Source organism: Bubalus bubalis, chromosome 3 (genome assembly GCF_019923935.1).
Source record: "Bubalus bubalis isolate 160015118507 breed Murrah chromosome 3, NDDB_SH_1, whole genome shotgun sequence".
Taxonomy (NCBI): domain Eukaryota; kingdom Metazoa; phylum Chordata; class Mammalia; order Artiodactyla; family Bovidae; genus Bubalus; species Bubalus bubalis.
The window spans coordinates 41,274,536-41,289,975 of NC_059159.1; the positions used below are offsets into that span (position 1 = coordinate 41,274,536).

General features: G+C 57.1%; 1 protein-coding gene across 18 annotated transcripts in view; it reads right to left on the bottom strand.

The window, feature by feature from the left end:
* The window catches only part of ABR (ABR activator of RhoGEF and GTPase), a 186,208-nt gene that overhangs the window by 20,320 nt on the left and 150,448 nt on the right, over positions 1-15,440 (bottom strand). Inside the window, exon 1 of one of the 18 annotated variants that reach the window (XM_045164947.1) lies at positions 171-632. The exons of 14 other annotated variants lie outside the window; for them this stretch is intronic. In XM_045164947.1, the coding sequence (XP_045020882.1) occupies positions 171-332 (162 nt within the window). In that variant the 5' untranslated portion in view covers positions 333-632. Of the gene's footprint in view, positions 1-170; positions 3,823-10,598; positions 11,346-15,440 lie in introns of those variants that run through there. 3 more of the 18 variants (XM_045164932.1, XM_045164934.1, XM_045164933.1) reach the window with 3 other exon arrangements.

Genomic DNA, 15,440 nt, shown 5'->3' on the forward strand with positions numbered 1-15,440 from the left:
CATATTGAGGCCATTTAGAGCCAACCCACAGCTCACCCCAGTCTCTGTCCTAGGACCCCACGGGCAGGCAGGAGGCGCAATGAGCTCCCAAAAGGGGATGCCCAGGGCCCCAGCACCCCCCCCCCAACCTCAGTCCCTCTCTGTCCACCCGCTCCGGGCCCCTCGCGCACCTTTTGGCGGAGGAGCTTGCTGCGCACACGGCCCCAGAGCCGCGTGCCGCTGTTGGGGGGCCGCTTGCTCCCCGGCTCCTCCAGCGGATCCAGGCAGCAGCGCTCCAGGGGCTCGCACACTGCCTTCAGGCTGCAGTCGGGCTGGGGCAGGACGTCGGTCATGCCGGTGGTGGCGGCAGAGCCGGGCCCGATGACGGGCAACCCAGCCTGCGGGGCCAGCTCCGCTCCGAGGACTGGGAGGCACGGGCGGCCGGGGGGTCCGGAGCCGCTGGAGGGCGGGCAGGCGGGCGCAGTTACTCGAGCCGCCGCGCAGGGAAGCGCATGGTGCGGGACGCCCCTTTCCGCTCCCTCTGCGTCCTCCCTCCCCGCAGACGCTTGGTTGGATTGCCGTCCGGCCAGGTCCGGCCAGGCGAGCGGGCTGCCAGCGCGAGCTCTCCGAGCAGGCAGCGCCCGAGGCCGCCGGGGAGCCCCCGCCCCCACCGCCCCCACCGGAGGAAGTGACTCAAAGGAGGCGCGGGAGGCTGCCCCCTCCAAAACACCCAACCTCCCGCTTTTAACTCTTGGCAGGCCGGGCCTCCTCCTCACCCACCCCGAGGCCCTCCCTTCAGCCCCTACTAAATAAAGTTTGACAAGCGGCGAAAGCAGCCAGTCCCTTCTCCACTAGAGCCCGGGTTAACCCCTTCCCCACCAGACGGCGGCGCCCTGCGGCTGAGCTGTTTGAGGAGGCGGCTGGGGGAAGCCAGAGGGGGTCTGCAGCGCCAGGAGCCATCAACAGCTGCCCTTGTCCCGGGGCAAAGAACTGGGACTGCCCTGGAGCTCTGCTTTCCCTCCCCCAACTCTGGTCCCAGACGCCTCCAGCGATGCCAACTCAGGGACGGGGCCAGACCCACATGGACTGGCACTCACAAACCTCCTCCTGTGTAAAGAATAATGAAGACCCCCTAGCTGGGCAGCTTCCTGGGCATTCGCAGCCCCGAAGGAATTGGCTACTACAGGTTTTCTCTGCGGACCTGAGCGAAAAAATCCAAGGATAACACTGGTCACGGATGTCCAGCAAGAGGTGCTTCTTTCACGGTGGTTTTTAACCATGGCTGCTGCCTTCACCAGAAAAGCCACAAAAGGGGCTGTGCTGCGAGGGGTGGAGAAGGCCCACTGACAAAGGGGCAGGGAGCCAGTGTGTGCCGGGTGCCTTGGGACAGCAAAGGAAGAACTTGCTCTCCTCCACCCTCAAGTTGATCAGTGTTCATTTAGCAAAAGGCCTGAACCCCAGATGATTAGGGTCCAAACAAGCCAGAGTCATCGGGACGTCACACCCTCCAGAGGAAGGAAACCAGCGGTGCCAACCATAAGCCGAGTCCCGTGCAAAGGACGTTCAAATATCCGCTTAGGTGGAAGCCTCATGACTTCTGTGACGCTGGTGTTACCGTTTAGAGTTGTGAGGACTGGGACTCAGGGAGGTGAAATTCTTGCTTGAGGTCACTGACACTCAGCTGGCAAGTGACAGGTCTCCTCCAAAGACCCTGGGGCTCCCTACCACTGAAGGGTGGCTGGTTCTCTGGATTCAGGGGATGGGGGGACAGAGCTGGGGGGGGAGGGGAAGAGCTGGGTCAGGCCCCCAGGGCAGGTAGGTGGGGGCCCAGAATCAGCCCCTCGGCATCTAGAATACACCAGCTGAATCTCAACCAGCACGCAGGTCTTTGGGTTAACATCGGAGCCCGTGGTGCTTTTGGAAAAAGCAGGGGCTTCATCGCAGAGGTAACCAAGACCTGGTCATGACAAGGCAACCCTTCACTGAGTTTACTAGGCGACAGGTACCACGCTAACCCTCCACGTGCTCTTCACACGCTAACCCTTCACAGCTCCCCTGACCTTAGGAAGTATGTCTTGGCACCCTCATTTTCCATTTGAGGAAACTAAGGGTTCAGAGAAGGTAAGCACTTGCCCAGACCAGGCTGGGCCACGAACAGAGGTCTGGCTAGGCCCTCGCCATCGGGATGATGTTCCAGTGTGCTGGGGGCTGGCCCTGCACTGCCCTGTGCCCTGGTGGTGGAGGCAGGGTCCTGGGACTCTGCTGGGCTCTGGTGGTCCCTGCAGGGTAGCTGGATCAGCCACCAGAGCTCCACTATTCACACCCCTTTCCGCACAGCACAGACAGGGCTGAGCTGCCAAGGCTGCACAGACCCTCTTCCCCTACTTAAGCCCAAGCTGCTCAAGCCGGTGCAGCTCAGTGGGGCCACAGTTTTCCCAGTAACCCCTGAGGGTGAGGGGAAGAAGCCCACTGAGGCAGGGATGTGCCTATGTCTTGATCTGCTCCCCCAGGGAACCTGGGTGCTACCTTGGAAGAGAGTCTTCCTCCAGCCCCATGAGGGGCCAGCAGCTTCCCCTCCTCCCCCACCAGCCGCACAAAACCCACCTCCTCCTAGGCTTCACTCATTCCTGGGGTCTTCACCTCTCCATCCCAGTCATTTCATTCAAGAGGCACTGCCTTAGAGCCTGGCTATGTGCCTGACTCTTGAAATCACAAAGAAGAACCAAAAGCCTGTGCTTGGGACTTCCCTGGCGATGCAGGGTACTTGGGTTCGATCCCTGGTCCGGGAAGATGCTGCAGAGCAGCAGAGCCCCGGTGTGCGGCAACTACTGAAGCCTGAGCGCCTAGAGCCCATGCTCTACAACAAGAGGATCCATCTTTGAGAAGCCTGATCACTGCAACGAAGAGTAGCCCCCGATCGCCACAGAGAAAGCCCAAGTACAGCAACATAGACCCAGCACAGCCAAAAAAAAAAAAAAGGCCTGTGCTTGATAAAGTTGACAGCCCAAGACAGGAGAGGAGGTGAAGGCTTAAACACCTCCAAATGGGAGACAGAGAGGCGTTCATACATTTAGCATTTATCAGCTGGGCAACTACCACGTGCCATACCCAGATGGACAAAGCAGTCTTTCTGCCCTCAAAAACCCCGTCTTGGGCCACAAGGAAAGTATAGATCAAGTGCCATGGAAGTTGAGAGAAAGGAGAGAAAAATTCTAGCCAGAGGGCATCAGGGAAGGCTTCCTGGAGAAGGAGGGGTTGGCCTGGGCCAGAAGAAAAAAAAGGTCACCCTCCCCAGCTTTGTTCTGCATCCCTCAGCTGGTTGTGTAACTGGCTGGTAAGGTGCCATTATAATTGCTGACCATGCTCACCTGCTGCAGACACGTGGACGGTGCTGGGCACTGCCAGCTGTTAACTTCAGAACTGGCCCCTCGCTGGCTTTCTAAGGTTCTCTGCCCTCTATCTGGGTCACATGCCACAGGGTGCAGGTAGGGGATGCTGTGCAAGGTGCGTCCCCCAGCAGGTGTGTGGGAGAAGGGGGACGGTGCAGATCCTGTCCCCAAAGCCTTATACTCGTCTGTCTCAGGAACTCCAGGCTCAACACTTGTCTGGGTAAAGTGAGCTCTGATTGGATGAAAGATGGCCAACTGGTCTCCATGGTGACATAAGCGCCTTAGCAGATGGGTAGCTGTTGGGAGGCTCTTCCCTTGAGATGCTCATCTTTCCTTCCTCCCCGTGGGCTGGGGGTTCTCCTCCAGGGACAGCACAGATTTGCCTTCTCTTCCCCAAGCTTGACTCACTCCTTCCTGGAAGCAATGGTCGAGGAGCAGGCTGTGGGGTGGGGGGCTGTGCAAGACAAATGTTCCTGAGAAGTTCCTCAAAAGCGGTCGTCTGAGTTCTGGTCCCTCCAGCGCACCACAGACCCTTCCTCAGCTTCGCTGGGTGGGCTGGGCTCAGGGTGTCCCGGCCACCCAGGAAGTGACAGCAACCCCTCCCCCTCTGTCCATCCCACCACACCTGGCAGAACCGGCCTCTGAGGACGAGCAAGGGCCCCCTGTCTGGATAAACAGAGCCTGGGTGGGAAGGCCCACACGAACAGATGTCACTGCCTTTGGAATTAAAAACATTCCTAGTAGACCATCCCATCCTTCCTCACCCCCTTCCCCAGGCTCTCCGCCAGAGCAATGAGAGGGGCCGTCCTCAGGGAGGTGCGGGCAGGACCCCGGGTTACCCCGAGGGAGGGGGAGACACCTGGGGTGGCTGGGACCGGCCACCCAGCACAGCGGTGATAGAGGCAAAAATCGGGCTGAAGTGATCAGCAGCGGCATCGTTGAAGAAAAAAAGGTCAACGGGGAATAGCAGCAGCTGAGCTGTGTGGGCAGGTGAGGCAGGGACTGCCACCAGGCTGCCTTGCTGACAGAGGGGGGCAGGGATGGCTCCAGGCACGTCCTCCAGCCCGTGAACACGAAGAGGAAAGTTCTTTCTCAGAACCTTGCGGAGCTGCTGCGGCTTCTCTGGACTGACCTCCTTTTCCCCACTGGAATGGCCTTCATTTTCCCCTCGTTGCAGGCTGGAACCCTGACTCCCCATCCCTGTCCTCCAGCCGAATGACTCGAGGGCAGGAAAGGGGGTTCCTGAGCGGCCAGCTAGACCAAGTCCACGGGCACTCAAGCGAGGACAGCCTGGGAGTGGGGGCAGGAGAGAGGCCCCAGGGGCGACCTGGAGAGGCCAGGTGCTGGCGCTGGAGCCTGAGAGGAGCCGGGGCTGGCACTGAGGTTAAGGACCGGGAGAGAAGTCCAGCCAGAGAGAGAACCAGCAGGGCACGCAGCACCCAGGAGCCCACACAGAGGGCGTGTGAGTTGGCAAGGAGGGCGGCACACCACAGGAGAACTAGGAGAAAGGGAGGCAGAGAGTGCCCTTAAGATGAACAGCTCGGGGGTCCCTGCATTGCTCATGGGTGTTCTCACCCTGCTCTGCACCCATCCTGACCCAGACTGTAGACTGGAAGGGCAGAGATCACCAGAGAAGGAGAAAGGGAGACACCTTTACGTTTTTCCATCCTTTCCAAGCATCTTCTATGTTCCAGGCCTGCATTAGGACTGGAGATGGGAACACTTTGCTCAAAGTCTCCAAGTAGCCAGTGGCAGAGCTGAGCCTAGAAGCTACATTTTCACTCATTTACCCAGTCACCCATCACTGAATAGACACCCACCACATGCCAGATGGGGAGGACTCAGGACGCAGCTCACTCGGAGCTCCAAACCAAGCCCTGGCTGCCCCACCACTGACCTGCCCTCGCAAGAGATAAGTGTCAGCAACGGAGGACTCTCCCAGGCATCCAGGCCAGGACTTCCGAGCCTGAGTCCTGCCTGCTAACAGTGTGCATAGGGTTGCAGGTCTCTGAGCTCTGGCACCTCGACTCTGCAGATAACTGGCTACTGGTGGCTTTAGATGGCCACCCAGGGCAGGGGTGGGGAGCAGCTTCTGACCCGAGGTTTAAGGTGTTGAGTCAGGGGGCCACCAGGATTCGAAGGCCATTGCTCCGCAGCCTAACCTCAAGGTGTACTTCCTGTCTCCCAAGGCCCAGCCGAGTCACAAGTCAGTGCAAATCAAGCGCAGCTCCCCATGCACTCTGCCCGGCCACCCCAGGCCGGTGTGTCTCTGGAGTGTCTGGGGGCTCCAGGAGAGGATGAGAGAGCCACAGAGTTTGTCCACTGCCAGGCTGTCCTGATGGTGCGTCCCTGGCAACCCCGAGTGATTCTCACAGCACATTTGGTCACGGAAAAGGATGGAAAATCCACTTGAGCCTTTGGGAACATCCTGCTTACCTCAAACAAAACCCACCCAGGACAGAGTGGGCAGAGCACGCCCACCACACATCCATTCGATCCATTCCTTACCGCACAAGTCATGATGTAATTCATGGCCAGACTGACACCCAGACCCCCTTGGCCACCTGTTTGCTCCTGCTCCCAGGAAGGAAGCGCCTGACCGGGGGGGGGCTCCCACACAGCAGCGGGTGGGCAGAGCACTCCATGGGGCCCCCCAGGCCGTGTACTGAAAACATAAGAGCCTCAGGCAGGAGGGTTTGAAAGGAGCTCAGGGTCCCTTGAGCCTCCATGCTTTTTTCTCTTTCCCTATTATTAAACAACTCTTTTTTTCCCACCCAACACTGAGCTCCAAACAAGCAGAAGACAGTTCTTGGGAGCCAGGGAACCAGGGTGTGAATCCTGCCCAGTCACTGTGGCAGCCACTCCCTCTCTCTGGACGAAGATTTCACACCTGTCAAACAGGAGTCCGGACTGGACAAGTGGGCAGTGATGAATTTTTTTTAAAGCAGAGGACACACCCTGCTTTCTTTTCTTATGCCTGCCCCCATCAATTAAGGGCAGAAGCAGGGAGCCCCTGGCTGAAATGGGAATACAGGACTTGCCACTCCCACCGCCTTTGTCCACCACTCCCTGCCTTGGGGGCACTTCAGGTCACCTCAGTAGCCCCCAGGCCTGCAGACCTTGAAGCCGCTGGTCCTTCTTTAAGCGGATGGACCGTTCCCATGAGAACTACTATTCCTCTACCACAGCCACTGCCCCTCGGTCCCCTCCACGGTGGGTAGATTAGGGGCTTTTTAAGGAAACTTCTGGGTCAGACTACTGGATCTGAAACTTACGTCTTAGCTCTACTTTTCTCTCTGCTGTGACAAAGCTCTGGGTCTCTGCTTTGCTGGTGTGGGTTCCCTTTGGCGGCCTTACAATAGGGTTAACACTTATCTCATGGAGTCAGTCTAGCTGGTGTTTTCTGGGTCACCTCTGCCCAGAAGCCAGCACAGCTCAGCTCTTGCCTCTAAGGGTGTGACAGGCTATGCCCAGCTTCCCCTGTGTCAGCCCACACGGAATGGGCTGTGCCTGGGGGTCAGACCCTCACAGAGAGCTACCACACAGCTCCTGCCACTGCCAGGCTGGGCTGAATGAGGGGTGGAGGTAGGCTCTGCTGCACCTGTGGTGAGGGGGGCCAGCAGAGACCACCTAAGGTGCCCCTGATCTGCATTCATGTCCAGCCTCAGCCCTCACCTGGGGAGTCCTTGGCAATTCCCCCACTAAATCCTCTTCTCAAAGGTTTTGAATCAAATCAAAAGCAGGACCATCCTAGGAGGATGGAGTCACAGCTTCCGCCTGCAGGGAGGTTAGTGGTTCCTGGAGCACGCAGTAAGCCAGGTGCTGCCACCGCAAGGACTCACCCAGGCCTCACACGGGTCCAAGAGGAAGCACTCGGAGAGGCCACTTTGCTATTAGGTGGTGGAGGGCGATAAACCCTGAGTCTTTCACCTCTGAGTCTAGGGGACAACAACCTCCCTTGGTTTGTTAAGACTCGGGACTGTTTGTTCTCAGGGCCTGCCGGAATCAGTTCCCAAGTCCTCTCTGGATCAGTTTCTCTGCTGTCTCTCACCCCTGCCAGGCGGGCGGGAGAGTGGGCACCACGTCCGCCTGCCAAGGGGGCATTCCCATGCGGGGCAGGAGGGAGAGAGGAGACCTGAGCCTCCATCTGCTTCCTGCCCAATGTTTCCTGTCTCCAGAACCCACTTGGCAGAGCCCATGCTCCCCAGATCAGGAACACCCGGGAGACGAAGGCGGCTGAGCAGGGGCTGGAAGAGAGGTTGTCTACAAGTTCAGGGAGGCCTGTGGACAGCAGGACAGGCCCTCTCAGGGGATCCTGGCCCTGGCTCTCCCCAACCCCACTGCCTGCTCCAAGTACAACTGAGCCGTCCAGACCTGCTGTGAAGATGGCAGGTGAGGCACTGAACAGAGAATGGATCCGAAACAGCTCTAATCACCTGGGCCCTGGGAGGAGGAGGGGAGGGTGTTGGAAGCAGGGAGGGGAACAGTCCTGGTGCCTCCAGGCTGGCACAGGGTGATGATGGCAGCCAAGGGAGGGGGCCCCCCGGGGACCTGCTGAGAGCAGCTGGCAGCAGGGATCTAAAGCACGGACTCCAGATGCAGACGGTTCCCAGGACCCGCACACCCAGCCCAGGCTGGGGGCAGGGACGGGCCCCTCTCCCAGTGGAGAGCCTGGAAAGCCGCACCCGGCACGACCACTGTGGTGTCCCAGGACAGGGAGCTGCCTAGAGCTGCGAGGTGCCAGGCTGGGCATTTGGGGCTGGGATGAGAGCTCTGACTGCCCCTGCAGGCAAGGTTTTCTCGCAGCTGCCCCCCATCCTAGCCAAGACCAGCCACTCTCAGGGGACAGGGCGCAACTGTGGTAGGTGTGCCCTGAAGGATGCCTGGGAGAAGGTGCCAAGGACCCACCGTAACGCCCCTCTGGTCATTCCACCCAGGGAGGGACCCAGGCATCTTGTGGTACTAGTTCTGAGGAACCAGAGCAGAAGGGGCTCCAGGTCAACCCAGCTAGCACCCCAGAGCCCAGCTCCCCGGGCAATACAGCTGGCACGCTAGACCCTCGGGCAGAGTCAAATGGGGACAACAGATCCCTGGGGGACCAGAGGGAGGGACCCGGGCTGGAGTAGCCCTGCACTGCTGCCCCAGCAGGCTCCTGACCCATGCCCACTCCCAACTCCCGCATGCCCTGCAGAGCAATTGAAACCAGACGCAGCTCCCTCCAACAATGACCCCTTTTTCCCAGCTCATCACTCGCTCTGGGCCTGACCACACCAAGCCGAGGTGAGCACAGCTCCAAGGGGACAAGCCTGGAACTAATTAGCTTGGGGTGGGGGCACAGGAGGGAAACTTCAGGCTGGCAGGCAGTGAGGACCCCACCTTGACCTCCCACCCCCTCGGAGGTTGGTTCATCAAAGCCCGTCTGGATCCACCAGCCTAAGAAAACAGACGTGGCCTCGGCCAGCCTAAGGCCCAAACACAGGGGCACTCGCAGGTGACAGCCTTTGGAGGCAGGAATGCTTTGACAAGCTACACGCAGAATCCCCAGAGGAAGGTGGAGGACAGTGGACCTGGTCCTGCTTGGCTCAGGCAAAAGGCTGACATCACTCGACAGACTCTGTGCCAGGCCCTGCAAAGGGCCTCATGCACTTTCCCATTCAGTTCTCTTGACAGCCCATTTTACAGGTGAGGAAACTGAGGCTCAGTGAGGTCAAGTAACGAGTTCTCCCAACTAATGAATGGAGAAAGCCAGATTGAAGCCCCTCCAACGCTGACTGAATGATCCCAGTTCTCTTCTGCTCTCTTCACTATGTGGGGAGGTCCCGTTCATTCTTTGCATCTATTGCACAGTGCCTGCCACTTAGAGGGAGCTCAACAAGCAGAAACGCAGGGATAAACCAGCGAAAGCGTGGATGTGCACTGACCAGCTCTTTCAGGGACATTCCATCCTTTGAGCCTCATGTCAAGCCTGTGACAGAGGCAGCGTGGGGGTAATTGTCCCCATTTAACAGATGAAGAAACTGCGGCCCCCAGAGGTCAAGGGACCTGGATGCTTTCTCCGACTCTCAGTCCAGGGTTCTTCCTACACTGTCAGGGTAAACCGCACTCCACACTCAATCTTTCTAAACCAGTGACCAAAGGGAGGGCAGCCAAGGAAGGAAAGGAGACCCAAGGAGACGGGGCCTAGCCAGGGTGGGGGTGGGGTGGGGGGAGAGAAAGCAGTGGGGCAGCTCTTTTCTTTAACTAGAAGGGGTTAATGGTGAGTGATATAAGCTTTTATATATAGAATGGATACATAAGAAGGTCCTACTGTGTAGCACAGAGAACCACGTTCAATACCCTATAATAAACCATCATGGAACTACGCCACACAGCAGAAATTAACACAACAGTGTAAATCAACTATACTTCAACTTAAGAAATGATGCTTTTTCAAAAAAAGAAGCTAATGGTGACCAGTTGTGTCCTGGGGGTGTGGAGGCCTGCTCTCCTATTATATCCGGAGAGAGATGAGCAACTATGGGTGGAGGAGGGACATGGTGACCCTGGGCCTGGAGGGAAGGAGCTGAGAAACTCCATCCTCAGAAACTAATGTAAGAGAGTCGGGGACTTCCCTGGTGGTCCAGTGGTTAAGAATCTGCCCTGCAATGCAAGGGACACAGGTTTGATCCTTGGTTGGGGAACTAAGATCCCACATGCCACGGGGCTTGTGCCCTAACTATGGAGCCTGAGAGTGGCAACGAAAGATCCCACATAACGCAGTGAAGACCTTACGTGGCGCAACTGAGACCCAATGCAACCAAATTAATTTTTAAAAAAGTAAAGTCTAAGGTGGCAACAGCCCAAACGTCCATCGATGGATGAACGGATAAGCAAAATGCAGTTTACACATACAGCGTTGTTCAGCCTTAAAAAGGAAGGAAAGTCTGTTGTTCTATCAAACTACGTAGACCAAACTTAAAGACACTGGGCTGTATGAAGTAAGCCAGTCACACAAGGGTAAGCGCTGCAGGATTCCATTTACATGAGATACCTGGAATAGTCAAATTCCGAGAAGATAGAATGCTGGTTGCCAGGGGCTGGGGAGGAGGAATGGAAAGTTTCTGTGTAATGGGTATGGAGCTTCCTTTTGGGAAGATGAAAAAATTCTAGAAATGGATGGTGATGCCGGCTATGCAACGATGTGAATGGACTTAACGTCTCTCAAGTGTACACCTAAAAATTATTACAATAGAAAATTTCACAGTATATATATATTTTATCACTGTTGAACCAAAAAGTAAGTGGGTTATATTGTCAGATGAGCCAATCTGGGCTCTAAGAATACTCTTAGTTCTGAAGGCAGGGGACTGGCCTTCATGACCTACTCCCTGAGTGTCACTTCTAATAACTAACCCCTCACAAGCTTCCAAGTAGCCAGGTCAAGAATGTCAAAGAAATTACTCTCCTTTCCCGCTTCAGACACAGGCTTGAAGCTCCAGGTGGGAGGAAGACGAGAGGGCGGAGGCTCTCATCAGGCCTGAATGTTGCAATCAGGGCTGGGGGAGTCGGGGAGGTGGTGGGGAGGCAGGGAGTTATCCCTCCAGGCATCAGGACGGCTGGGGCTTCCTTCTGGGCCTGGAGCCCTGCCCCTGCCTCACGCTGGGGTCTTGAGTTCTCCTATGTCCGGGAAGGGCGGCCCGAGTCAGCTCACAGGAGTGTAGCTGCCTCCCACCAGGGAGAGTAGAACTGAAGGTTGGGGGCCCGTCCCCAGGCTTCTGGCTGAACTGGGAATGGGGGAGCAGAGGCATGAAGGGGCTCCTTGGTCTCGGACCCCTCTCCGGTCTGAAGTCAGTGGCAGGAACTGAGCTGTGAGATCCTTCGGGAGAACTCTCCCCTCTGGCCCGGCCGGTCAACCAGGGCTGGATCCTGGGAATAAGCTAACGGGCCAGCGAGCAGGTCCCAGTTGAGACAGCACATCTGGAGCCCGGAGCGGCAGGGCTGGAAATAGACGGGGATAAACACACAGGAGTCTCCTGGGGCCGGGGAGCCAAGGCGGAGGAAGGGGGGCCTCCTGGCTGAGGGGTTCCTGGGCTGGGTGGGGGCGGGGCAGCAAGGAGGAGGTCTGGGGAAGGAAGGGGGTGCCCAGAGACGCTCCAGGCGGGGGGATCTTCTACCAAAGTTGCAGCGACAAAGGGCAGACCCCTGAGTCATGGGCTGACATCCCAGCCTGCCACTGCCCCATCCAGGAGAGTTTTCATTTCCCTCATCTGGCCAGCAGCCGACCAAGCAAGACCGAACTGGGACCAGGATCCCAAATCTGGGGCCCCTGCTCAACCACTAACGAGCTGTGTGACTGCGGCTATGTCCCTCACCCTCTCTGGTCTCAGTTTCTTGCTCCCCACAAATCAGAATTGAAAAAACACTCTCCAGGATTCCTGCTGACATAAATGCTATGAATCCCTCCCCTTTTATTCATTCCTTCAACCTCCCTCTTACTGGCACTGCTCACCATAACTTCAGCGCAGGGCAGGCGGGCTCCTTAATTTCCTGGGACACTCCCTGTGCATTCCTGCCTCCCTGCTCTGGGCCACGTGGGCCCTTCCCCCAGAATCCCCACTCCTTTCTGCTGATCCAGAGCCTGCCCACCTTGTTAGAATAACAGAGCCTTAAAATGGCAATTAATGGGCTGGCCATTATGTAAAATGATTTTTATAAAGTACTTTTGACAATGTAACCCCAAAACAAGGCAATTATAAAGACTACCTTCAGCCCTAGAAAAAAGGAGGTTTATGATAATGTTATGTGAAAATAGAAAAAACAAGATAAAATATGCACTTATCATTAAAACCACATAAAAATCTACATCCCAAGGAAGGGAAAAGGCACAAAATAAAATGGCTGGTTCAGAGGAGTGGGAGTCAGGACGGTTTGTGATTGTGTTTCAAGCCTCATTATTATTATTGCAATTTTCCTTTTAATATAAACACAGCTTTGGGAATTAAAAAAACCCAGATCTCAAACCTCTCCCACTCCACCTCCTCCTGGAAGCCTCCCTAACTCCTGCCCACCAGGATCTCTCCTCGTTTGAATTCCTGGGGCATAAGTTTGTGTCTTATTATGCAGGGAACAGTGGGGGAACGGAGAGCCCTGGGGAGGGCCAGGCAGGGGCCCTGCAGAGTTCCAACTCTCCTACTTAGCTGCCTGGCCTTCGGCAGGTTCCTTAACACTTTTCTGCCTCAGCTTTCTCAACTTTGAAATTGTGAAGGGAACTTCCCTGGTGGTCCAGTGGATAAGACTTGAAGCTCCCAATGCCGGGGACACAGGTTCAACCCCTGGTCAGGGAACTTAGATCCCACAGGCTACAAGCAGACAAGCCACAGACTGCAACAAAGACCCGGTGCAGCCAAAAAGGAAAACCAAGAAAATTAAACTGTTATTACTTTCCTACCCTGTAGGAGACTATGAAGGTCCCCTGGGGTAACCGCTGTATTAGCCCACTGTGGGGGTCAGAGAAAGCTCTCTGATGGGAGGGCTCTTATTCCCAAGCCCCTCCCATCATCATCATCACCCTCTCCATCATCGTCTCTGGCGTCTTGCTTCATGGCCGAGTGGCATGGCATATAGGGATACACTTGTCTTTCCAATCTGGCAGTAGATTCCTTGAGGCTGGGCGCCCACACCTCAGAGCAGCCAGTCAGTGCCAGGCACGCAGCAGAAGCAGAGGAAGTCCCCCTCCTCTGCTCTTTTCCGTGAACACTCATTCTGCTTCCTTCCAGGTACACCAGGCAGCAATAAATGTCCCTTGCTGGGAGGTAAGAGGACTCCAGACTAAGGAAGCCCTTTGCTCACCATGTGCCATAGAGCAGGCTTCCCAGGTGGCGCAGTGGTAAAGAACCCACTTGCCACTGCAGGAGACACAAGAGACATGAGTTCGATCCTTGGGTCGGGATGATCCCCTGGAGAAGGAAATGGCAACCCACTCCAGTATTCTTGCCTGGACAATCCCACGGACAGAGGAGCCTGGCGGGCTACAGTCCAGGCGGGTCACAAAGAGTCGGACACGACTGAGTGACTGAGCACACACATAGGCCACAGAGCAGGATGTGGGGAGGGGAAGTCGCCCCAGCTCCTCCCCCAGGCCACGAGCCACGCAGTGCCCTTCACCCAGGCTGGGGGGCTCCCTGAAGGCCTGGCCCACAGGGACACAGCGCAGAGGAGAGCAGGGCCTTTCCTGCACTGCCGGTGGAGATGCCAGGGCCGCTCCGTCCTTGTCTGTAAATGGGGCGGATGCGACTGTCCTTTTCCCGGAAGAGCTGTTGCAAGGCCACATGAGAACATTTGGGAACAAGCCTCCAAGAGTGCAAATGCTGGACACACACGCTGGTGATTAGCACTGCCGTTTGAACGTCACTACAGGCCGCCCCTTCCTCGCGCCCAGCCTGCTGCTCTGGGGTCCCTGCCCCCACCGCCAACCAGAGAGGGAGGCTCACTTGGGGGGAAATGCCTGGGGTCTCCGGCTATTCCCTGGATGGGCTGAGCGAGGAGGGCCTTAGGAAGAAGTGGGGGCCACAGGGGGCGGGCCTTCTCCCCCTGCCCTTCCTTCAGACCAGCTGAACGGCCCCAAGGCCTCGGCCCCTACTGTGAGGCCACCTTTAGTGCCATCCTTGGCGCCTGCTGAAGGGGCACGGAACCAAGTGCCAGAGGCCGGTGCCAACTCCCTTCCTTGGACACCAGTGCGAAAGGGAGGTGGGAGCGAGCTGTGGAAACAGACCATTCCATGGCTCTGTGGGGCCTGGCCACGTGGAAATGGCTCCGTGTAGCCTCTCCAACCCAGCCCAGGCATCCTCAGAAGGGTGAGTGGACTTCACACGCACGGCGCACCCCTGGTGGGGACAGACCACCCCCTCTCAACACCCTATCCATAGGAAGAAGGCGGGCAAGATGGTTCCATGGCTGAAGACCAAGGGCTGGGCCTCAGGGGGCTGAGGGCTGGGCGACTTCAAAGCCCTCCAGAGGACGCTGGCTCTGAACTGGCCACTCACAGGCCCAGGTCAGCTGGCAGCAGGAAGGTTTGTGTTTCTTTTAATACCAACTCCCAGGCGTTTAACATTCCTCGAAGCTTAAACAGAAACATTTTCCTTACCAGACTGCGCTCTCGGCTTTGCCAAACATAACCTGGCTTCTTCCCCTTCCCCCACAACCTCCATCTGCTCCTGTCTCCAAGATGTAATGATTTATGGCGTGTTTCCCCTGGGCCCATGCAGCTGACAGCAGCGAGAGGGAAGAAAGCAACAGGACTGTGAGTCCAGGTGGGGGACGAGGCCATCGAGTCCTGGAATCCGGGTTTGCGGAGCCCTGGGGGTCAGCGTCCATGGTGCTCCCTGAGCTGGCTGCTCAGAACACCGTTTTAACCCTTCCATTCCACAGCCACTAATGGCCTGGAGGGCATGGGCACCCGTCATGCTTTTTGGCTGGGCACCTCGTGGGGCTAGATAGGCAGCCCAGGGACGTGGACATGGGGCTCCTAGTCCTTATTCTGCAGGAAGTCGCTTCCCGGGACTAAATCTAGAGCTCGCTCCCATCAGCTCCTGTTCCCTAAATAATGAAGGACTGGCTCCTGGTTGCCTGGCAGCACCATCTCCCTGGCGACGGTGCTGAAGGGTGAGGTGCAGGTCCTCAGCATTAAGAAGGGATATGCTCAGGAACACGGGGTGTCATGAGGCGGAGGGCCGGGCCCCCACCGAATAGTGCCATCTTCCTTGTTCAAACACAGGTGCCTGAGACAGGGTAGGGGGAGCACACAAGTCCCCAAGGGGACACTGCCTCTGAGGACACCCAGCCAAGAGTCAGATACCAAACTCTGCGGCCTCAGCAGCGCATCAGAGAACAAACGCTTCCTGGGAAAAAGCATCATTCAGCTTCAGCTCCCGCACCCAGAGGACACCTGACACAGCTGCTAAGGAGCCCAGAGCACCCAATGCCCACAGGTCAATCCCAGGGCGTGTCAGTTACGGATTCCCTTGATTGCACGGTCAAAGAATCCACACCCAAACCAGGCCACTTGTGTGATAAGCACAAGGCCACACAAGGTGC